This window comes from Schistocerca gregaria, chromosome 2 (genome assembly GCF_023897955.1).
Source record: "Schistocerca gregaria isolate iqSchGreg1 chromosome 2, iqSchGreg1.2, whole genome shotgun sequence".
Taxonomy (NCBI): domain Eukaryota; kingdom Metazoa; phylum Arthropoda; class Insecta; order Orthoptera; family Acrididae; genus Schistocerca; species Schistocerca gregaria.
The window spans coordinates 504,686,688-504,712,662 of NC_064921.1; the positions used below are offsets into that span (position 1 = coordinate 504,686,688).

Here is a 25,975-nt window from a genome sequence, read left to right on the forward strand (position 1 = left end):
CGATCAGCTTCAATGCGAAAACGAATATTTTATCATTTCTGTGAAAGCAGGTGCACTAAACACACATAGAACTGAAGAATGTATTTTTAAGGACTCTTACTTGAAGCGATTCCTCTTAGCAAGTAAGGAACATTTCAATTTTTTTTCGTGATAATTTTAACCAGCCTGCAAAAATAAACGACAAAGGGTTCGCAAAATGCATTAAACTTGACTGGCACAATTTTTACGGCGCAGGTGCTTTCTTTCTTTTCATCTACAGTGCAATGATCGTAATATGTGCGACCAGTCTGTCCTCCCCTTGCAGAAATGTTTGTTGTTCCACGTACATAACAACGACAAATTTTAAAAACTCTTCATACAGCACATTCGTGAACTTCCCTTATTTCGTGCAGGTCACAATCACATTTTTTAATCTATGAGTCAACTCGTCAACTCTTGTTTGAATAATTTGACCAAATTTCCAGGATGGTTCTTGCACACATAAGAAAACGTAAAGCACTATCTTCTCTGTCAAACTTATAGTATACTTTACTATGAAGGAATAACTAACCTTGTTCATATCTTTTTTCTGCACAGCGACGGTTATCGCTACTTATTCCGCAAGAGGTCTCTTGTATGTCGATTGGTACTGGCAGCCGGTTTGTTACATAAGCGAGATAAAATTTAGAGATGAGATACTATCATCAGTATCTGGAATGACATGTGAACTACTGTTTAACGTTATTCTGTAGTTGGAAATGGAAACGAAAGTACACAGGCAGAATTTGAAAGCGTACTGTCAGCGTGGTATCCGAGAAATTTATCCGATGCGCTACCTTTGCTTTGCCGAACTAGTGTTTGTGTCACAGGTACAGGTGGGACGCATAAAACTTGGAAACCAGGGCTGTCCCATGAGAAGCCGCTGACAAGGTTCTCAGGACATGTCTCTCTACAACATACCCGAGACTCATCAAAATCCGTGATTAACAGGTCTGACGTCCGCTTGTAAGACCGTTCTACAACCTACAGACGCCTGCAATAGGAAGTGTGAAACACTCGGCGTTGTTGTTGCTGTGGTCTTCAGTCCTGAGACTGGTTTGATGCAGCTCTCCATGCTACTCTATCCGCGTATGCAGCGCTAAATTTCTGCGCTACCTGAACTCTTTATTAATGATAAATAACGATCGCTGGGTTCTCTGACAATAGGTAGCCGACACTAGCGAACTTTTTTCCGGAAGATTTGAGTTGCTAGACGCGTAAAGTACTGTAACAGCACCTTAATTAGACGCGTGCAGAGAAAACGTTGAAACTAGCAATGTCTGTACAGCGACCCAGAGTTACATTCTGCACCTGTACAGGTGGCGCGGCACCACCGCAGAGCGTCAGAACAACTATCAGGAGCAGAAAAACTCATGAGGCAGAAGTTGCACTCCTGCTTATAGGCCAGACTTGTCCAGTGTCTAGTCACGTTATGTTTGCTATCATCTCCTTACCTGGCTACATTTTAATTTCTTACCTATTCATGTTGATGGCAAAAGCTGTAGATGAGCCATGCAGCCATGCTAGAAATTTACGCTTTAAATTCATGAAACATTTTTTTGCTTACCCCTAAACGACCTATTCTGGTCGAGTCCGTTTTCCCAAGACGAGTGTTCCCCTACGTTTTATGGGCATACCTTCGTCTCGGCATAAGTATCACCCTGCAGGAACATTAGAGGAACTTCGACGTCGTAGTTCCATTGCGACCACAAACTGCCTTTTAATGCGTATTTTCGAAAGAAACATCATCTCATATTTCTGCCCTATTTATAGTGGTCAAGTCAGTGAATAAGTTACTAAACCGAGCAGTGCAATAACTAACATGAAACCTGAACAGGAGTTAAATTTATGAGCATTAAGTCTTGTAATTTCACTCAGTTCTTCGTATTCGAGATTAAACTGAAACATTTTAGGAGTACTTATTACATGTTGAACTTACGGTCCCGTGCTAAAGCGCGGTAAAAAGTGACGGATCAAGTTTTGGTCAGACAACGGAATTTTCAGGTCTGCCTTTATCCAAGCCTTGACACCTCAATGATGTGAAGATTTGTCAGGAACAACATGTGGTTTGGATTCCACGTTAAACTGGTGGACCCGCTTCCACTGTAGGATTACTATGATGGGTCAAAGAGACTTAAACCACCGAAGTGGCGTTCCAATGAATGACTTACACCAGGTCGTTCAGCTACACGGAATTACTACTTATTAGTCCGATGTTTGCTCAACAGAGCAGCGCATTGAGATCACGGTTTACGAGAGGAAGACGTACATTATCTGTAGTAACCGTCTGGAGAACCTACAAGATTTCGTAACTTATTTAGAACCGATAATATCTTAAGAACAGAAGCTTTCAAGGTTATTGCATATTGTTCCTTTACTGGCTGCCGTCTTCACAGAAGACATTGTGAGGTACAGAACAGGATAATACAAATATGTGATTCCTTACAGTCTTACAACACGAGAATAGGTGCAAAAAATTGTTGAAGCATCGGGTACCTACGTAACGTAAATCAGTTGGCCAAACATATATCTCTGCCAAATACGGTAACGTTAAGTATAACATGTGACGAATTACCACAACAATTGTTTCTTTGTGTTTCCACTGTAGTAGATTTACAGTCTCCAAGTCTGATAACATGTACACACTTGATCTTAACGTCAAATAATATGCACAGACTCAGTCAGTGCATGATATATACAAGTAGACGCTATTTAGTCGGTATATAGCACACACAGGTCATAATACAGTCCAAAGATAAAATTACAATATTAAAAAAGAAGACGTTACATGTTCATCGAAGAACGTACACAGGTCACTACAAAGGTCATACTACAGTCCAAAGGTAAAATTACAATCTTAAAAGAAGAGGACTTCACATGTTCATTAACGAACAATAGGCTGTCTTTATGTGTTGCCGTTATATGTACTATATTGTTTCTTTGATCACAGATGAAGTGGATAAATACGCAAGATAAGATGGCTTCTATTGGCAATGGTGACAAGGGCAGATTACACAAAAACGTACGCTACATTTGCATACAAAACCTAACAAGCCATCAATATAGGTATTTTTCACTCCGAAAATGGAGGAATCTGCAGTAACCAAATACACCCACGTATTATGTGTTTACTATGTTTCACGGCATTGTGCAAAAATAATGATCGTAACATAACAGTGAACGTATTAGCAAGTACCACATTCATAAAATTTATGTAGGTCATCCACAAGTGTCACTGGAACACTTTCCCGTTTCAAACTTTAACTTCAAACATCTTTCTTCCTTCCCCTCCCTCCACCGCCTCCCGTTACTTACTTCCTTCCTCCCTCCTCTCCATCACATCATTGTCACTTCGCGACTTGGTAAATCAAGAAGTTATTTACTAAGCAACTTACATTGCCCGTGCGGTGTTTATAACTGTTCAGAAACCTAGACCTCGGCCCACCCATGACGCTATTACATGGTATGGCTTTATTTCATGAAATCAAACACAAAAACTAAGTGAGGGACAGTCTAGTGCATACTATTGTTAGTGCGATCTGAGATTATTGGCCTAATCTGACAAAGTCATCACATCTATATAAGTCACAAGTACATAGCTATTTCCTAATCAATCCAGAGAAATATTTACTTGAAAGTGTATGTAAAGTTTGCCCTATGAAACTTAAAAGTATAGGCGCTTAGATCACCTGCACATATGACACCAGGCTAAAATACATTATGTATTGCAATATTAGTTATCAACATAGGAATCATACAGCCAACCGGTTGCAAATAAATGTTTGATACAATGACCTAGGTTTCGACATATTTAAGGATGTCTTCATCAGAACGAAATATTAAAAAACCGTAAGGTTACATTGCTGTAAAATCTGAATTTCATTATACAGGGTGATTCAAAAAGAATACCACAACTTTAAAAATGTGTATTTAATGAAAGAAACATAATATAACCTTCTGTTATACATCATTACAAAGAGTATTTAAAAAGTTTTTTTTCAGTCAAAAACAAGTTCAGAGATGTTCAATATGGCCGCCTCCAGACACTCGAGCAATATCAACCCGATACTCCAACTCGTTCCCCACTCTCTGTAGCATATCAGGCGTAACAGTTTGGATAGCTGCTGTTATTTCTCGTTTCAAATCATCAATGGTGGCTGGGAGAGGTGGCCGAAACGCCATATCCTTAACATACCCGCATCAGAAAAAATCGCAGGGGGTAAGATCAGATCTTGGAGACCAGTGATGAAGTGCTCTGTCACGGGCTGCCTGACGGCCGATCCATCGCCTCGGGTAGTTGACGTTCAGGTAGTTACGGACAGATAAGTGCCAATGTGGTGGCGCTCCATCCTGCTGAAATATGAATTGTTGTGCTTCTTGTTCGAGCTGAGGGAACAGCCAATTCTCTAACATCTCCAGATACTGGATGCGTGCTACATTTTCATCACTCGTTCTCAGCCGTCCAGAACTTTTCCCTTTGCACAAACACCCATTCTCTGTAAACTGTTCATAACAACGTTTAATACACCACCTATCAGGAGGTTTAACACCATACTTCGTTCGAAATGCACGCTGAACAACTGTCGTCGATTCACCTCTGCCGTACTCAATAACACAAAAAGCTATCAACTGACGCTGACGCCTAGTCAACAGCGCCTCAAGCGAACAAATGTACAACTAAATGAAACTTTATAGCTCCCTTAATTCGCCGACAGATAGTGCTTAGCTCTGCCTTCTGTCGTTGCAGAGTTTTAAATTTCTGCAGTTGTATTCTTTTTGAATCACCCTGTATTATTAACAACTAACGTAACTTCAAAACGTACATCACAAGAAATCAACGTAAACATTTACATAATCTGTGCGATTGTCAGCCATAAATAACATATTATCTTTCTGATCCTGTCATTAACGCTTACGATTGTTAGTGTTGTATAGCCAAATGCAGTTGAAATTTTAATTAAAATGTCCACATTAATCCCTGGGATTCCTGGACTGCTGTCGGCGCAAAAAACGGTATTTTCCAAATATTTATCGACCGTAGATAACCACTTGAAGAAAGCTTTATCGGTATATCTGGTACTGAAGCTCTCGATGTGCACAATCGGGCCGCTCGTACTACATGGCTGTATGTCATACTGACGTCTGAGACCAAAACTGCCCCTTCGTATTGGTGTTTCAGCGCAGGAGACTCTGCATAATATACATTTTAGTTTGAAATGTCAAAACAGGTAATTTCTTCTTAGGGAAAAAATTAAAATTAAAACAATAACGATGTATTCATAGAATAGAGTGACCGAGGGTTGATCAATAACTATAGTTAACAAACGTCAAAGATATTTACGACAGAAGCTCAACGGCGCAGACACCAGGTTATCCTGGCCGCTGGTCGCGCTGGAAATACGAAACCCCTTATATGTCGGCGGCGCGCTTTGTGAACGCGGCCTCATGCCTTGCGGTTGCGTGGTTCCCAGTATTTCCACCCAGTCTTAATTCTAAGAAGGAAGCTTTCACCAGAAGTGTCATAATTAGACGTAGCAAATGCTGCTCTGGTAGAAGGCGCTTCTCAAGTGTTGTCGAGGAATCGAGGTTCAAAGCATTACGGGCCAGTTGAATACCACACGAGAACGCTTGCTGTTGAGAGCCGACTTTAGTGCAGCTAGCTAAGGCGACACACTACAAGCTATCCAGTGCTGCGTTCGAGCTTTCGGTTATGCATTTAGTTTTCTCCAAATTTTCCACCAAACTATTGTGTTGCTGCAAAGCATCATCTCTCTTCAGATGAGAATCATAACAATACTGATAATTATAGTCGTAGATTCGAGGAGCGGTATAGTCGTACTATAAGAAAATTTCAGGAATTGACATTTATTTATCGATCGCGTGTCGCAGGTGGAAGGCATAGACGAAATTCCTTCGGAATTTCCAAAAACATTGGAAGTGGCAGCCAAACAACTACTCAGTTGTAGACTCTTATGAGCCTGGAAGAATACCCCCTGTTTATCGAAATAATACACAGTTCTAAACATTCATGGTGGTGTCTGTTTGTACTATATCGTGTCTCCCTACCACTTTCGCGCAACGACGCTCTGAGCGTGCTTTTTAGGGAATTAACTAGTTTGAACCTGGGACCTGTTGCTGGTAAGGAGACGCCAGACCACACATGACATGTAGAATTCAGAAGAGTTCAGTGAGACTAGCGATGATATAACCAAATACTAAATGATCTCAGCGTCAGATCCACTGCACTCCCTGTAAAAGAATCTTAATACTAACTAAATTTAGTGGAAAGGGTTCAAGGCTTTCCTATTATTAGTTATCTGGTAAAATAACGTCGAAAAAGCAGTTAAGTTTACCGTTGGAAATTTTATTCTACTCACAAAACATTGTTTATAAATTGCGCTATTGACAAAAGGAAATGTTTTAATACAGGATGGTAAATACCAACTGCGTTCAACAAAAATGTGAACGAATATTCCCTAAATGGGTTTCCAAGTTCTACAATCGATCGAAGGATGACCTATGCCATATCACATCTATAATCTAGGTTTAATTTAAGTTTCACAAAAGAGAAAACTATCAAAATTGTCTACAGTGACCCTCAATTATCTTTAATGACTTATCTAACTTGTCGTAAATTACAGTGGCTGATGTGGCTTCTCAATAACTATATACAGAAAAATTATCACGTTTCAGATTTTTACTTCAAGTGGCAAATGTGAACATCATGAGTTTTAATTAACGATCGACACTAGTATTACGCAAAAAGGGGGTGTAACAGATGAGACTTCTGCAGTTCTGAGTGAAGCCTTATGCGCTCAAAAATGCGGCATCGCGTGCGTTCATTACCTTGTTGGTGTTTAAGCAGCGTCTGGGCGGCAGCGGCCGGCGCAGCAGCCATCCAGCTCGCCGTCTCGGAACCAACTCTCCTCGAACTTCTCCTTACTACAATTTACCGAAGTTAGTTTAAAAAAACTATCTGGCTATGTTTTCATCTGACCAATCAGGGTCTCAATGTTAACCTTAAGCTCCGCCTACAAAAATTCTGTCTATCCAATGAGAAACGTTATACTTTTCGTGGTGGGGCACTGTTTTTAAAAGTTTGCAACGTAACAGAGACGCTAAAAAGTATCACGCTAAAACCTGCAGCTGGTGTGGTCCTTTTAGCGTTATCGTGAGATCTATACTGTTCATCTGGAGGGCTCTATCTTTTAACATGGGCTGGAGGATTGTCCTAATGTAACAGACACGCGAAAAAGTCTCACGCTAAAACGTGCGGGTGGTAGTGGCCCTTTTTGTGTTATCGTAAGATCTATACTGCTTTTCTGGAGGGCTCTAGCTTTTAACATGGGCTGGGGGGTGGTCCTTGACGTACCTGAGACGCGAAAAAAGCCTCACGCTAAAACGTGCGGGTTGTGTAGTCGTACAGGTAGTCTGGCGGCGTGGGTGTCCAGCCCCTCCCTTATCGTAGGGCCTTCTAGCTTAACACGGTTCTGCTCTCGGCTTCTGTCCTCGTTTCTCCCCTCAGAACTGCGTCTGCCTCACGGTGGGAAGGTACGACATGCATTTAGGCATTCTTGTGTTAGTCTGTGGTATTCCATTTGCTCACTCGTTACTCGTATTACTTTGGTTAATTTAATGTAACGATTTATTCGGAGCTATGTGACATACTACTGGATTTGCTTATCATGTAAGGTGTGGAAAAGAAAAATGACAGTCTATCGTATAACGAAACGTTTGGCTTAAGGAAAGGTAAAACCAGCATAGAGGCATTGCCGGTCGACCTAGAAAAAAGTTCTATAATGTAAAACGGCGCAAGATGTGAGACATTCTTGTAATACACATGTAAGTTATAGGGAAAGAGGATTAATATGCAGTATGTACAAGAATGAAGAGCGATAAATAAGAATAGAAGACCAAGAACCAAGTACTTCGTTTGAAAAGAAGGGTATAAGATGGGCGCCATGCCAGCTATCGTGTTTACTAGAAAACTAATAATCCCTCCCCCCCCCCCCCCCCCACTCCCCCTTGAAGTCAGATTTCCTTAGCCGGTAGGAACATCGAATGGAGCGACTCAGTAATCTACGTACGCCTTTAGTTGGACAATCGACTGAGTTTCGCCAAACAGACAAACAGGGCCCGTAGCCGAGGCTGCGCTGCATACAGTGAATTATATCCGTTCCTCAAAGGTGGGAGGGGCTCACAACTGACACAAAACTACAACTATTCAGGGCTCTCATTCTTCCTACCTTGCTATACGGGTCTGATCTTCGGTCAATGGCTGCAGGTAACCATATGCACAAACTTCAGACACTGCGAAACAGGATGCTCCGTACCGAAGCTGACACAATCGATACACGCCCGAAACTCATATTAAAGACTTTTTAGGCGAAACATCAAGCCTCACATACATTAAAAGAAAAGCGCAAACCTCCATGAGAAGACTGCAGCTTTGCCCCATGATCTTATCCATCAGTGAGGTACACAAATATCTGGACGCTTCAGATAAAATATCAGTCTCCACCCCAACCAGATAGGGCATACAGAACCACAGTCATGCATACAAACAATCATTTATATGCCCAAAGAAAAGCCATTTTCAGTCAATTATTCAGCCACACTAGAACTCAGATGGCAAATTCCTGCAGTGCTTCTACGAAAAAGATATACAGATAAATCAGCAGGGGTAGCATTTTTGACTAGTGAACAAAACGTCTTGAGTCCCTGGTTGCAGCCGCGCAATTTCTTCAGTTTTAAATGAGAACTTCATCAATGGCGGGCGAAGACTTCTGGCATAAAATGTCACCCTCATTCTGTCAATGGCCTTGTCCAAGAGGACAGAAGAGCGGACAGAGGTTCACGGTACTCTCTTGCCCTTTGGGTGGGTAACTGCCCTTAAAAGGCGGAAGAATCAGCAATGATCAGCGGCTTGAGGATGCAGAAGGCAGTAGAAACCAATGCGTTGAAGATACTTAATGTGCATCCAGATTCAATAAACGATCTTTGGAGTTTAAGGTGTGGAGAGGGGGTAAATTAGTGGAATATGCAGGTTTTTGTTTGTGCCCAATTTCACTTTTAAGGGCTAAAAGACAACCCAAAAGGTAATGTGATATTTTAGGTTTCGAGGGACTATCTGCCAAACGATGACATGTAATGAAAATTTTCATACAAAAGTTTATATGTAATTTATGTTCTTGAAAACTGTATAACAAACTTTTGTAACAATCTGAAGTTTCTAAAATACTCCACTACCATTAATTAATTTTGAAAAGTGAAAACTTTCTTTACAACGTAATTTAAAGAAGCTCTGAGCCACATACAACTCTGTGTAATAAAGCTGCTTTCTGAAACAACATTTTTGGAAAATAAGCTGTACACAGTGTGAGTATTCTCAACATACCTAATTAAAATATCCAAATATTCATCACAATTTTAATTATTTGTTTTGCTTACAGTGAGGTGACGAAGGTCATGGTATAGTGGTATGCAAGTATACTAATGGCGGTAGTTCCTCTTATACAAGGTATGAAAGGGCAGCGCATTGGCAGAGCCGTCATTTGTGCTCATGTGATTCATGTGAAAGTGTGTCCGACGTGATTTTAGCCGCACGGCGGGAATTAACAGACTATAAACGACGAATGGTAGTTGGAGGTAGACGCATGGAACATTCCTCTTTGGACATAGTTAGGGAATTCAGTGTTCCGGGATCAACAGTGTCAAAAGTGTGTCGAGAACACTAAATTTCAGGCATTACCTCTCACCACGGACAGCACAGTAGACGACGGCCTTCACTTCATGAGCGAGGGCAGCGGCGTTTGCGTAGATTTGACAGTTCTAACAGGCAAGCAACACTGTGTGAAATAACCGCAGAAATCAACGTGGGAGGTACGGCGAACGTATCCGTTAGGACAGTGCGGTGAAATTTGGCGTTACTGGGTTGTGGCAGGGAGTGCCTTTGCTGCAGCACGACATCGCTTGCATCGCCACTGATGGGCTCGTGACCATATCGGTTCGGCCCTAGCCGACTGGGAAACCGTGGTCTGGTCGGATAAATACTGATTTCAGTTAGTAAGAGCTGACTCAAGTTGTGGACAAGGCACTGAGTAAGCTGGTGGCGGACAGGCTATGTTTGCATGGAATGGGCAGGGTCCTTTTATCCAACAGAACATTCATGGACTTCATGTTTTCAAACAACGGCGGTATTTTTATGGATGGCAGTGCCTCACTTCAGTGGCCCATAGTTGTTTGCGACTGCTTTGTGGAAAAATCCGGTGACATTTCTTTGTCACAGGAGAGCGCAGAATATTTACCACTGTCACCGGCTACGAAAGCACCCCTTGATGCATATAATCACAGTCTCTTGACGTAAAACATTCAAACTGACTTAGCCGGCCGCGGTGGTCTCGCGGTTCTAGGCGCGCTGTCCGGAACCGTGCGACTGCTACGGTCGCAGGTTCGAACCCTGCCTCGGGCATGGATGTGTGTGATGTCCTTAGGTTAGTTAGGTTTAAGTAGTTGTAAGTGACTGATGACTACAGCAGTTGAGTCCCATAGTGCTCAGAGCCAAGCCAAACTGACTTTACCTAGAACCTTCCTACTTGATGATGTTGACTGCCGGAGCTGAGATCACAAACTGGCCAGAGCTCTTCCATGCTCTGCTCTATATTGTAGGGTGTATAATAATTATGTGTTTATGGTTGTTCAAAGCAGTGATCCTGCAGAAAAATAGGTAAGGTCTTATTATAGGGTAAGTGAACATTTTACAAACTTTGACACGTTAAGCCACAATATTCGGTAGCAGCAGCAGTCGAACAAGGAAGGCGAACACGTGCGTTGCCGGCCGCGGTGGTCTAGCGGTTCTAGGCGCTCAGTCCGGAACCGCGCGGCTGCTCCGGTCGCCGGTTCGAATCCTGCTTCGGGCGTGGATGTGTCTCATGTCCTTAGGTTAGTTAGGTTTAAGTAGTTCTAAGTTCTAGGGGACTGATGACCACAGATGTTAACTCCCATAGTGCTCAGAGCCATTTGAACCATTTGAACACGTGCGTCGACATCGGTCACGTTTCTGCCCAACGTGAGAAGGCCGATGACCAGCGGAGTCTGTGCAGCAGCAGTCGGCACTTCGACAGATCAACGACCGAGCAGACGGACAATGCTTCCAAGGAGAACAACGGCCAGCGGTGTTCGCACACCCGTGGCCAATGCTTCAGGACCTGTCAGAAAACTGAACTCACTTGCGTGACATATCTGGCGATACGGAGGAGGACGACAGGGCAATGGCCGACCAAGCCAGCATAGAGGTAAAACAATGGAAAACCGGCACGTGTGTCCATATTGGACCCCCAAGTGAAAAGCATACATCAACGACCGAAGAGTCAGTTTCCAGTCTAGAAACATCGCGAGATTGGCAACAGCACAGAATAAATACCTCCGAGAAACGGGCATGAGGGGGTCCTTTGAGGGGAGGAAGAAGAGACGAAGAAACGTAGCCTGGACGGACGGACCGATAGTTAGTCAGCAGACATACTTCGCTGCAACGACTTTAGCTGCTACAGAAGGGTATGTCTGTACCGCGCCAATAGGTCAACGCAGAAGATGCCATTCCAGATGTCATCAGAAAGAAGTTCGTGTGGTACTTACCCAGGTGGCTGATGAGGACGAAGGGACTGTGGCCTCACCAAATGGGTCACCTGTGGACCTAGAGGTTGCTGAACTCCGCCAGAAGACGCCGAACTTGAGGTTAGCTGAATCGATTCCGGGACGGAGCACTCTGCGGAACGCCGCAGCCTCTTGTAATAACGTAACGAGCGAATTTACAAGGAGAACGCCGCGCCGCCACCGCATTTGGTCACGAGTGCGGTACTGGCTGGAAGAACACACCGCCTGGCGCTCAGCTGCAATGCGAGCCGTCACCGCATCAGCGGTCTCTGTAATCTGAGCGCTACGCCTCCGCAGCTCCGTTGCTGCTTGGAATTGAGCGAGTTAAAACAATTGTATTACTCTGTTCTTTAAAGAGTCTTATTCCTCAATAAACTTCTGTTAGTGAAACCACCAATGTTTCTCTCACACCTCGCCCACTGAGCCAAGGAAAGAATCCATTCCACCTCCCGCAAAATAATGACCTTTGTTCACCTCTTTCACTGACGCTCAATCTAGTGTCACTAAACCCCGACCCGCTAGAATGTTGACCTCAGTATGAGGGCACTGCCGTGCTAAGAAGAGAGGCGTGGTCTTCAGAAGCGCCTCCGATACGTCATTGCGGATTGCAGCTAGACGTTGCTAACGTTTTTTTGTATCAATTCGCGTTGCCGTCTTCGGTGTGGGACTGCGATCTTCGGACGATACTTCATTTCTTAAGAAAGTCTGGTCGAAAATTTGAGAAACATAAATAAACATAGGTATTGAATTGAAGGCAATACGAACAAACAAAGTATTCTGGTGCCTTAGCGCCTATTCTCCGCGGCTGGCGCTTTAATATGTTTGTAAAGTTGTGGACTTAGATTTCTTGTAAATTTTTGAGATCCCTATCATACTAAACCAGCGTGTAAACGATGAGCAAAATCGTGGGCTATCTCTGTGTATTCTAGCCTTGTAAGTTATGGACTCACAAGTTTCACTAACAACTCGCTTGACTGATGCCGCGTCTGACACTTGTATTTAACGTTACAGTTTCTTTTTTATTCGGCATACAAAATCAAATCAGTGGTTGTCGTGTGACTGATGTTTGGTTACAGGCAACACCGAAGTCGTTGTGACGGTGACCGCCGTGGAGGACGGCGCAGGCGACGCGGACGTGGACGCGCCGCCGCCGCCGTGGGCCGTCGCAAGCGTGCGCCTCGTGGCCGCGGGCAGCGGCGCCTGCAGCCTGCAGCCCCAGGTGGCGTACCCACAGCACTGCGCTGCCGCGCCTTCGAGCAGGTTACGCACTCGGTCACCGTTTTACAGAGGGGCGTTGGGCGCCGAGCCAGCGGTCTCTCGAAAGAGGTTTCCGTTAGCAGAATACACTATTAGCCAGATACCCAGTTTATTGAGTTTCACGGTCAGGAACACTCACTCTTTTTTGCTGGCCCATTCTACTGAAGGGGACATTAAACTCGCCGGTCCTTCTCCTTTTCCGTAATCACCATTATGGCTAAAGCCTTTTGTCCAGACACTCTGTGACCATAATGGCAGTGAATGAGAGGACGACATTAGAAAAGGCTGAAATACGAAATGTCTTTTTCCAAAACTGTTTCACAGAGGGAGATTGCACTGTAGTGCATTTTTTAAATCGTCGCAAGAACGACAAAGCGGCTGTGACGTGAGTCGTGCTTGGGTAGCTCAGTCTGTAGAGCACTTGCCCGCGAAAGGCGAAGGTCCCGAGATCGAGTCTCGGTCCACCACATAGTTTTAATCTGCCAGGAAGTTTCAAAACGGCTGATATCGAAAAGCAGATGAAATCGCTCATCAGAGTTAGGGCCACGGGAACTAACGGGATACTGAATAAGTTTGTACATAGACTATGCGGAAGAATTTGCCCCTTTTCTAGCAGCGGTGTGAAGTAGGTCTCTAGAGAAGCGAACTGTTCCTGATGATTGAAAAAAAAAGAAGTGCTGAAAGCACTTGCCCCTCTTGTAGCAGTAGAGAAGAGCGAAATTTTCCTGATGATTGGAAAAAAAGCGTAGGTCGTTCGCGTTTTCAGTAAGTGGTCGAACAACAGTACAAAACTATAGCCCTATAACTCTGACGACGGTCAGTTCTATGCTTCTGAAACATGGTTTACGCTCGTTTGTAGTGACGTTTCTGGGAGCCGCTAATCTTCTCTGTAGGAACCAACTTGGATTCCGAAATTTACCATCGTGTACCACACATGTCGTTCTGTTCGCCCACGATAACCAGAAAGCGGTAGCTACAGGTACCCTAGAAGAGGCAGCATTCCTTAACTTTTGAAAGGTATGCTATGCACTTTCAGACTGGCGCCTAATGAGGCGTACGGAATAGAAGACCAACTGTGTGACTGGACAGAAGAGTTTCTAGCATGTCATTCTGAATGAAGAGGAGTCTTCAGACGTACAAACGTAGAAGTAACAAGTAACTTCGGTCGTGCTCCAGGGTAGTGTTAAATTCCATATCTGTTACACTTCAATATAGGGATGGTTAATGATGGTTGTGGATGACGCTGCAGTTGTAAGCCGATGATGTGATTGAGCAGGCCAAGGCGACATCTTGGCACTGTATACCTGAAATGCCGTTCATAAGTGGCAGCACAGCAGGTCGAATCACCAGATCGACGTACAACTTTGCATTCACGACGGGTGGGGTAACCACGAAAGTGCTCCTACTGTCATACGAAATCGCGCCCCAGGCAATGTCAGATGTATATCTAGTGTGTCTAGCACACAGACGGGTTGGTCGCCTTCTAACTAACACGCAACCATCACTGGCACCGAGGCAGAGTCAGCCTTCATCAGGAAACATAACAGACTTCAACTCTGCTCTCCAGTGAGCTCTCACTTGAAACCACTCAAGCCGCTAATAGCGGTGGTTTGGGTTCAATTGAATGCACGCTATAAGGCATCTGGTTTGGAGCTGTCCTTGAAGTAACCGATTTGTAACTGTTCGTTGTGTCACTGCGGTGGCAAATGCTGCTCGCTTGCTGCTGCGGATGCTGTACGATGCGCCAGAGCCATACGTCGAACATTATGGTCTACCCTCTGGGTAGCACGTGGCTGTCCGGAGCCCGCTCATCTTGCAACCGTACAATCTCGTGACCACCGATGCCAGCAGTCACGTACAGTGGCTACATTCTTGCCAAGTGTTTCTGCAATATCGTAGAAGGAAACATCCAGCTTTTCGTAGTTATATTACACCACCCCTTCAAACTCTGGTGTTGATAATGGCGCCTTTATCGCCTTAAAGGCATTCATGACTAACATCATCTCACCACGTCCAATCTCACTGGTAACTAAAGCTCACGATCGTTACAGCGTGTATTTAAAACAAACCTGATTGGCTCTACTGGTGCCACTGTTATGCTACTGCCCAGAAATTTGATTAGACATCATCTTTCAAATGTAGAAACACGCCTACCAACTTTCGCTTATGTCGTACAACTCCTACTTGATATAGTGATTTTTTTCGTTCAGGGTATATTGCTTCTCATACGTATGTCTCGCGAAAAGTCAATGAAGATAAAACTAGGTTGAAATCCACATAGATGCTCACCGGCAATCTTTCTTCCCGAGAATTATTCGCGACTGGAACAGAAATGGGGGGTGGGGGGAGTGAAAGTGGTGCAGAATGTACCCTCCGTAACATTCCACAAGGTGGCTTGCGCAGATAGATGCAGATATAAGATTAATATAAATAACAGTAAACAGGGGTAATGGAGTATGTAGTCCACTTTCATCTGGCAATGCTGAGAGAATAATATTGGGCCATTAACTCTAAAAATAGTAGATGAGTTTTGTTACTTGGCCGGAAAAAGTAGCTAAGGACTATCGAAACAGAGAGAGAAAAAGTTTCTTAACGATTGTTCTCATTCTCAAATACTAAATGAATTAAGTCGGGGTATTGGCGGGTCAGCCTCAAGACAGATACACAGTACATAACTGGTATACTTGTCTTATTGTGTTAAATATTTAAAATGTGATTACGCTTCTCAATATGTTCGTTATGATAGCATTTAAAATTTTTATTGATATATTGAAAATGTAAATTTTGTTACCCTGGAAGCCATTAAAAGATAGCCGCCTCCGCTTAGAGTTTCGAGTTCCAGGATAGTCGCTTAGTAATACAGAAGTTGTTTTCTCCTGTCACTTGTCGCTTCTTGATAATCATTTCCAAGTGGAAAAATCTCAAATTGCAACCTGGTTCAGTGTTGTTACACTATAGGTTCCTCGATAAATGGCTGGGAAAGTCTGTTCAAAGTCCAGAGGAGAACAGGGACCACCTCCAGTGTACTATTAAAACCAATCTTCGGTTGACGACTGCTTCATTGTGTGTCTTGGTTGCTAAGTCATGTGTGACTACAAATCATAACGGGGATGAGGACTAGATTTTTTTCTGTCACATATCGCATCGCTCACCTCTGGACATGACTCGTTGGTTTCATGAATGACAAGTTATGACGTCGTTCGGAGTTAAAATGTAAATAACCCTTTAATAGATAGTTAAATCAGTTCAAAGATCGTAGGAGGCAAGAGTATACCGCTTCCAGAAAAACCTTGTCTATTAAAGTACTTTCAAGTCGATGGTAGCTTTATGTTCATTATACGAGACAACTGCATTGAACCGGTGTAGAAGATTTTACTCAGTTGGGGTTCCAAACGTCAGATACTTTAGTGCCGCGTCTAGATGTCGCAGCTTAGTGCTGCTCGTCGGAAACGAAGAAGCTTGCGAGTGAGCGAAAAGGTGTAGCATGCAGTCTTCGGCTCTGCCTACTTATTCACCAGGTTAGGCGACAGGTGCTACCCACGCAGCTAACACGTTGCTCAATTCTGTGTCGTGCAAATCTTCTGGTTCTCCCTTCATTGTCTCTGCACACATCCCTCGTCCTCTTTCACCGAAAATCCCAGCCACCCTAGATGAGCAGCCAATTAAGAAATGAAGTTGCCGCTCCACGAAATGGAAACAGTCCCCAATTAAAAAATAAAAGTTAACTGCTAAATTACTCCCTGGCTGCTGCTGCATTACGAATGCCTCGCCACAAATGAGTTTCTGTAGTACGGAATCTCCAGTAACATCAAAAATCCTCCAGAGAAAGATTCACCGAAAGGTCTCCCTGTTTAAACTGGCGACGAATCACAAGAAAATAGCTCGACTCATATATCTCTTAGTCAAAGTATCTCGTTTTAAAGGAACGAATAATAATATTTATTAATTTTATGTGTTTTATCATCTATGTTTTATGTGCTCCACAGCTCCACGCCAAAATTAACAAGATACGTGTAATCGTTGCATGCTTACTTGAATAAGAGTCGTCTGAACTATTAAATGGAACAATATAACAAAATGCAGCATGTGTCACGAATCCGCAAATTCTCTGTTACATTTTCTTTAAGAACGGATGTCGCTCTGACACTTTAATGGCGCATTACCATAACATTATTTTCATGACAGATGGAAGCTGAAGAGTTAACGAACATTTCTAAATTTGTTGCGTATATGATAGTATTTACGGTTTCTCGGACAGAAATTCATAACCTGCAAGGCATGTTTCCAAGGTCCAGCCATCCTGATTGCATATAAGTAGACGGTAATATGAGGACACTACAATCTACATAGATAAAAATCAAAAAACTTCATAAACTTCCATGACGCTTATTGGATGTCGGGAGTTCCAAGAGTTCTAAAGGCAAAAATAAGTATAAATAAATCATTCACATCTTTAGATATTCTAGTAAGAGGAAATACAACAAGTTAGTAAATGAGCAGCAGTGATTTATGATGGTATGCAATACACTTTCCCTTCTTCGTGTCTACTATCTCCTTCGCAAGCACAGCACCGATCTCGATTTCCGATGCATCCACCATCAACACAAGGGGCTTCTGGGGATCGAATGGCGTAAGGCAAGTATTGGAAAGCAACGCCGATTTCAACTGGCGAAAGGCGCGTTTACATTCCGTCGTCCAGACGAACAAAACACCTTTACGGCCTAAGCGATGAAGCGGAGCTGAAATGGAAGAGGCGTGTGGAACATATTTATGATAATAGTTGATTTTTCCCAACACACTCTGTAGCTGCTTCAAATTCTGCGGCGACGGCAAGTCTTGTATGGCACTGAGGAACGTTGGACTTGGATGTATGCCTTGGGCATTGAGTACATGTCTCAAGTATCGCAAGTCCCGAGCAAAAAACACAAATTTATCCTTTCGCAAACGAAGACCATTTTCTCGCAAGACCTGAAATAATGTTCTGAGATTGGCCAAATGTTCTTCTTCCGTCTTTCCGGAGATCACAATATCGTCCAGATAATTTGCTACAGTAGGGACCGACGCACAAACAATTTGTAGATATTGCTGAAACAATGCTGGGGCGGATGCACACCCGAATGGCAGTCGTTTGAATCGATACAAACCAAGATGTGTTCAAATGGTTCAAATGGCTCTGAGCACTATGGGACTTAACATCTATGGTCATCAGTCCCCTAGAACTTAGAACTACTTAAACCTAACTAACCTAAGGACATCACACAACACCCAGCCATCACGAGGCAGAGAAAATCCCTGACCGCGCCGGGAATCGAACCCGGGAACCCAGGAACCCAGGCGCGGGAAGCGAGAACGCTACCGCACGACCACGAGATGCGGGCCCAAGATGCGTGTTAACGACCAAAATGCGCTGGGATTCTTTGTCCACCGGTATTTGTAAGTACGCATCTGCTAGGTCCAACTTCGAAAAATATTTACCCGAGCACAGTTTGTCAAAAAGATCTTCCGGGCGGGGTAAAGGAAAAGTTGCAATCACTAGTTGTGGATTCACTGTTGCCTTGAAGTCAACGCAAAGTCTCAACTTTCCGGAAGGTTTTGGCAAAATTACTAAGGGTGATGCCCAGAGAGAAGCCTGCACACGTTCAATTACACCTTGTGATTCCAAATCGTGTAATGTTTTTGCAACCTCATCACACAATGCGTGGGGAACATTGCGCGCTCTGAAAAATTTCGGTTGCGCGTTTACTTTCAGTTCCAAATGTGCTTTATAGTTCTTAGTGCAACCGAGGCCTGGTACAAAAATGTCTGCAAATTCTTCACATAGACGAGAAACACTGTCTGAAGGCTGATAGCGTGTTCGATAGGCATTCATCAATGTCGAAATGCTGGCCGGTAAGGTAACATCTTCGACGTCTCCTTTCTGCGGGTAAGTAGACAGACGTTAAAAGCATATCCAGTTCCGAGCTTTAGATAATCACTCACTATCTGTATGTTTTTCATACTCTTTCAGTCCAACAATTTATTCACTTTGTTTGTTACTTGAACTACAAATTGTCGCTAGCTTTAGTAACCACCAGCGTATGGTCCTTCGACTAGGAACTTATATTAGCAGTGAAATGTCTGTCATGGCGATTTGGTGGTAAAGTGCCTGTCTGGAAAACGGAAGGTCGCGGAATCGAATTCCGATCGGGCCACAGAATATTTCAGTCTGCCTTCAACATATCCTTCACCTCTCGATTGTATTAAAATTCGTCAGGATAGACACGTTAAACTTTAGGTACACTTTACGCAGGAGGGTCACTGGAGTAGATTAGAGACACGCTAGTTGTCGAAATGGGGTCCAAACGCAATAATTATTCTGAGTGTGAAATAATAACTCTCGTGAAGATCAGAGTTCAATTCCCGTACTGACCATAATGATTTGGGGATTCTGCCATTTACCGTCCTCGCTCCAGCTCCTTTTTATAGATCACCGATTATACCACCCGCATCCTTGTTAAGCCTGAGCATCACATCAATGACTACACTAATCGTGACCTTAAATGCTTTTTATCTACGCTTTCTACCGTGCTGCCAGTGGCCTAAAAAGCCTGTAGCCATAGAATATGGTTTTATTATACTTCTGGGTTTCTTAGATTTGCTTAAGTTACAAAACGAAGTTGACCAGCTCCGAGTTTTCATTAAGTTCTGGATACGCATCACAAATTAATTCAGCGAATATTAATACACAGCAGAATTTCCTTCTTTTGCTCTTCCATCGTTCTCCAAGTCGTTGACGGAATGTCAAGTTGTAACCTTTCTTTTCTTTGTTTCTCCTTCGTCCTCAGCAGTCTCCCCCTCTAAGTAACGTCAAAAATCGCACAAATCTAAAGGCATTGGAACAGTTCTATTTAGTTGGAGCTTTCTGATATGGTTCTTTCTCTTAGCCCTTTGAGTCCCACCAATAGGAAAAAATATTATTTTAAAATTTTTCACAAAATTTATCTTTACTATTATAGTAAGCAACGAACACAAGTAAAAATTAGAAAAAAGTAAATAATCGTTTTAAGGACGCGTTTTCACTTTGAGACCACCGAGATATAAGGTTTTCACGGTTTTCAATCGCCAGTCATTTCATGTGATACGTTTGAAAGCAATTTCGCACTCAATCCCACATCTCGAAAGTTCCATTACCTCATAATACCAAAAAATTGTAATCCTAAGTAACAAGCAAAAATGAACCTAAAATTTAATATAATTTCTATCAAAAGTACGTACGGCCGCAGTGGTTTCATTTCGAAACTTGTCATAGAAGCGGTCCTACAAATCAAAATTCGCTATGCCATAACTGTAGAAGTGTTTCATTTCCTCAACGTGGTCGCTATGGAAAGAAACACACGTCCCGATCTCGTACGGTTACGTAGAACGGTCTCTGCGCTGACTATTACCTTGAACCTTGTAAATGACTGCTACAGTGCACTATTAGAAGTACCCATGTATACACCTATATGTCTTTATTATGCATTTCTTGCGAAAGGCATTAGTAATTCAAATAAAAAGATTAATAAAATGGTGCTTTGAGGCAGTAACCACTGGTACTCAAATGTTTAAAATTTCCAGTATATTCATTCTGGAATAACAGTAGATTTGCACATCAACAGGTTACAAGATTATTTATTCCAGGTACTAGGTCAAAGAGAGAATAAAGGGTAATGTTTGACAGTTATTACAACCAATTGGCAGCAGAGGGGAGGATGAGAAGTACATCGAGACGCAGTAAGCCACGATAGCCGAAAGAAGCTGTGGGGAAGCCTGCCTCCTGCCATCTCTTACAATTACAAATCCTTACTCCTCGGTCGTCGGATCAGCTCCAGTGGTTAAACGCGTGCTGGGAAACTTAGCAACCACGGAATCGATTCCTGGTCAAACCACCGACATTTTCTGTCTCTTTAACCTAATCTTTTCCTCTAACTGACGCGAAGAAACGCCAGTAACGACGCGTAGTTCGGATTTCAAGTTAAACTGCGTATCATCTTTCCCAGGGAGGATTATTGTGGTTCGTCAGGGACACGCAGATCGCCGAAGTTGTGTCCAATTTGAAACCTTGCACCAGCCTGCTGAACCACACGAAATTATTATTATTATTATTATTGTACCACTTGTTTACTCCACTGGGAGTGCTTCAGTTTAGACAGTTGCTACGTACGAAGTAGAGTGTTTCTCATTTTAAGAGAATGTGTTATTAAAGACGACATCTTTAAATTTAGATGTGGTATTGTCCTCTATTTTGAACTAACGATGTGTCTAGCATTCTCTTTTCGTCTTTAGGGCGAGGTTTCTCTTCTCAAAGTTGCTAGTAGATAATCTTTTTCGTCAGAGATAACAACGCTACGTATGTTAATTTATGTATTTTATTGTCTAATACACGTAGCACAAGTTACTTCTGTGATCTGTAGTAGAGGATATTCCACGCAAGGTGGAAACGGTTTCCTGCGTTGCGCGGTTCCAGTACCCCAGAAAGCCACTTCTGATAACCGTATGATACTCCGATGGGTTGCGCGGACAGTTTGACAAGTGGCGTATTCGTTCCAACCGGGAAACTAACTAGACGACTTAGGACGGATGTAGGAAAGAAGTGCGAGAAATTTGTTGCAATATATAGCATTTCACAGCGGTGTGTAGGCGGCATCTGTCACTGACCTGGGCACAAACTCAAATCCACACCTTACAACGTAATAGTTGTGCATCGACTGACAATTCAGGTAGTCTTGTCTGATGTCTCTGCTGCGGCTACGTACTGAAATCTGTGCACGGCGGAAAGGTTAATCCACAACAGCTAGCCTTTTTTTATGATGAAGCATGACTGCGTTTATCGGAATATGTTGAGATCGCGGAGCGAAGGACGTTGCAGTTTTGAAATCCTCGTCAGTTTTATAAAGAGCATAAGGAGTTTTGGAAATCCTCATCAGTTATATAAAGAGCGTAGAGTCCACCTCAGACACTGGGAGGAGGTTTAAAGTTTAAGCCAGGACACTGACGTGTGTATGGTGGCTTGGAATTCATATCACCTTTGTTCCCGCTGCAGGTGAAAAATTGGCGATGAATAGCACATCTACATCTTTATGGTTACTCGGAAATTCATACTTAAGTGCTTGGCATATGATGACAGAACCACTTTCAATTTCTCGATCTTTTGCTGTAGAGTTGAGGGAAAAATGAACACATAAATCTAACCTTGCTAGTTCTGATTTTTTCTTATTTTATAGCGATAACCATTTCTTCCGATGTAGGTGAGAATCAAGAAGTCATTTTGGAACTCAGATTAGGAAGTTCCTGATTGGAATTCCATGAAGAGATCTAGACGAATCTAAAAGAAATTTACACTTAATGATTCCCATCCAAACTCGCTTATCATATCTGCAACACTCTCTCCTCTATTTCATAATAATACAAAACGAGTTATCGGTCTTTGAAATTTTTCAACTTCCTCTGTCAGTCCTACCTGATGAGAATCTAATAACGCCCAGCACTGTTTGGGAAGAGAATAAGGATAGTATAGGAAGTCTCTGTAGAAGATTTTTTTGCCTCTTCTATGGGTTCCACCAACAAAAAGTAGTCTTTGTTTCACCTTTCCTACAACGTTATCTACATAATTGTAATCCTAAGGTATTGTGCTGAATCAACAACATTTTAATTTATATTACTTATAGTGTAACCGAAATATAAAAGAATGTATTTAGTTCTCACTTGGAGAACCTCACACTTTTTATTGTTGAGGATCAATTGTCAATTTCCAGATCACACAAATATCCTGTCTAAATCATTTTGTGTATCTTTTTAGTATTCTGACGAGTTTTCTAAAGGTTAATTGACAGCATCATCTTCAAATAAACTAAGAACTTTGCTCAGAATGTCTCTTAAATAGTGTATATAGGTTAAGAACAGAAGGCCTGTAACGCTCCTTTTCGGAAAGCCAGATATCACTTCAGTTTCAATATCACTTCGATTTCACTAGATGACTTGCCGTCAAAAACTACGAACTGTGAAATCACGCATCCAGTAGCAGTTTTGAGACTATACTCCATAGGCACACAATTTCATTAGAGGACGCTTGTGATGAACGATGTCCCAATCCTTCTGGAGATCTAGAAATATGGAATCAAATTTAACTTCATAGTTGATAGCACTCAATACTTCGTGTGAATAAAGATCCAGTTATCCCTGAGTGGATCGAATTCGCAAAACGCGTGTTAGCTGCCTCGGCGAGAGAGGAGAATAATGTACAACGTTGTGCAAAACCTAACGCCGAAAGTAGCTATCTCATGATGTTTAATGGACGTACTGGTATCCAGAACTCACCAGTCTACGTTAGTTTCACACTGTACTGCTTTTCCATGTGCGTCTTTTCAGGGGAGAATACGTCACTGTTGTGGATGAGAGGGTGCGGCCGCATCGAGCTGTGGAGATGGGAGACCTCTTGTTTCGAGAGGATATTCGGCGAATGGACTAGCCTGCCAGTTCGCCTGACTTAAATCCTACCGAACAAATGTGGAATGCGTTATGGAGACTTATTGCAGCACGTCCACGTGTATCAATGACCACCCGGCAGTTGTCAGCCGCATTGGTGGAGGGATCAAACGCACTACTATAAGAATTCCTTACCCACCTTCTGGCAAGCATGGGAGCACGTTGCAGAATATGCATTCCCGTCCGTCATGATGACACACCTTATTCAGGACCACGTCCCGCCTTTTGTAATGTCTAGGGGACCACGAGGAATCGTGGTGACTTTACTGTAATTATTTCCTTTGAGTAAAAGTGTGATCCCTGTTCGTCATACGACACATTTATGATATACACTCCTGGAAATAGAAAAAAGAACACATTGACACCGGTGTGTCAGACCCACCATACTTGCTCCGGACACTGCGAGAGGGCTGTACAAGCAATGATCACACGCACGGCACAGCGGACACACCAGGAACCGCGGTGTTGGCCGTCGAATGGCGCTAGCTGCGCAGCATTTGTGCACCGCCGCCGTCAGTGTCAGCCAGTTTGCCGTGCCATACGGAGCTCCATCGCAGTCTTTAACACTGGTAGCATGCCGCGACAGCGTGGACGTGAACCGTATGTGCAGTTGACGGACTTTGAGCGAGGGCGTATAGTGGGCATGCGGGAGGCCGGGTGGACGTACCGCCGAATTGCTCAACACGTGGGGCGTGAGGTCTCCACAGTACATCGATGTTGTCGCCAGTGGTCGGCGGAAGGTGCACGTGGCCGTCGACCTGGGACCGGACCGCAGCGACGCACGGATGCACGCCAAGGCCGTAGGATCCTACGCAGTGCCGTAGGGGACCGCACCGCCACTTCCAGCAAATTAGGGACACTGTTGCTCCTGGAGTATTGGCGAGGACCATTCGCAACCGTCTCCATGAAGCTGGGCTACGGTCCCGCACACCGTTAGGCCGTTTTCCGCTCACGCCCCAACATCGTGCAGCCCGCCTCCAGTGGTATCGCGACAGGCGTGAATGGAGGGACGAATGGAGACGTGTCGTCTTCAGCGATGAGAGTCGCTTCTGCCTTGGTGCCAATGATGGTCGTATGGGTGTTTGGCGCCGTGCAGGTGAGCGCCACAATCAGGACTGCATACGACCGAGGCACACAGGGCCAACACCCGGTATCATGGTGTGGGGAGCGATCTCCTACACTGGCCGTACACCTCTGGTGATCGTCTTGGGGACACTGAATAGTGCACGGGTACATCCAAACCGTCATCGAACCCATCGTTCTACCATTCCTAGACCGGCAAGGGAACTTGCTGTTCCAACAGGACAATGCACGTCCGCATGTATCCCGTGCCACCCAACGTGCTCTAGAAGATGTAAGTCAACTACCCTGGCCAGCAAGATCTCCGGATCTGTCCCCCATTGAGAATGTTTGGGACTGGATGAAGCGTCGTCTCACGCGGTCTGCACGTCCAGCACGAACGCTGGTCCAACTGAGGCGCCAGGTGGAAATGGCATGTGCAAGCCGTTCCACAGGACTACATTCAGCATCTCTACGATCGTCTCCATGGGAGAATAGTAGCCTGCATTGCTGCGAAAGGTGGATATACACTGTACTAGTGCCGACATTGTGCATGCTCTGTTGCGTGTGTCTATGTGCCTGTGGTTCTGTCAGTGTGATCATGTGATGTATCTGACCCCAGGAATGTGTCAATAAAGTTTCCCCTTCCTGGAACAATGAATTCACGGTGTTCTTATTTCAATTTCCAGGAGTGTATTTCTATAATGTAGCAGTTGTTTTCCAGTATGGTCCAAGTTTCATCGAGCTATTGTTAGTTGAGAGTGACAAATCTTGCAAAAGTTACTTTTGTCCTTCAGTTTTGCACAACTGAGTAGTAGGTAGAGGGTACCACTTATTGAACTGTATGAAATAAAATCGTCATAGCTTCTGAACGGTTTGCGTTAGGATGTTAAAATTGCACAGTTGGCCGCTGTACATGATAAGAATTAGTATGCGCAGCTTGGTTTGGGTTAGCGACGACGCTCACTTTCATTTGGATCGGTTCGCCAATAAGCATTTCGCTATCGAGAAGTGTCTTCACCCTCAACGGGTGCAGTGTCCACTCACGGAATAATCGGTGCAACATTCCTTGACGGCACGGTGACTACCGAACGGTACTTGAAGGTTTCGGAAGATGATTTCATTCCCATTATCCACAGTAACCCAGATTTCGACAACATGCGGTCCATGCAAGACTGAGGCCGACAACGTCGAAGCAGGAGAGTGTTTGTTGTCCTGGAGGGGCGCTTTGGGGACCGCATTCTGGCTCTGCAGTGCTCAAGAGGTCGCCTGCATCGACCTCGATTTGTCGTCATATCCTCCGGATCTGAACAAATGCGATTCCTTTTTGTGGGGCTGTATTAAAGACATGGCTCACAGTAACAAACTCAGAACCATTGCTGAGCTGAAAACAGTCGTTCAGGAGTCATCGATAGTATCGATGATCCGACACATTAGCGGGTCATGCAGAATTTCGCCATTCGTCTGCGCCACACCATCGCCAATG

General features: G+C 43.7%; 1 protein-coding gene across 1 annotated transcript in view; it reads left to right on the forward strand.

Moving 5' to 3' along the window:
* The window catches only part of LOC126328891 (uncharacterized), a 389,478-nt gene that overhangs the window by 186,674 nt on the left and 176,829 nt on the right, over positions 1-25,975 (forward strand). The window contains exon 3 of the mRNA XM_049996076.1: positions 12,747-12,889. Coding sequence (XP_049852033.1) covers positions 12,747-12,889 — 143 coding nt within the window. The remainder of the gene's footprint in view (positions 1-12,746; positions 12,890-25,975) is intronic.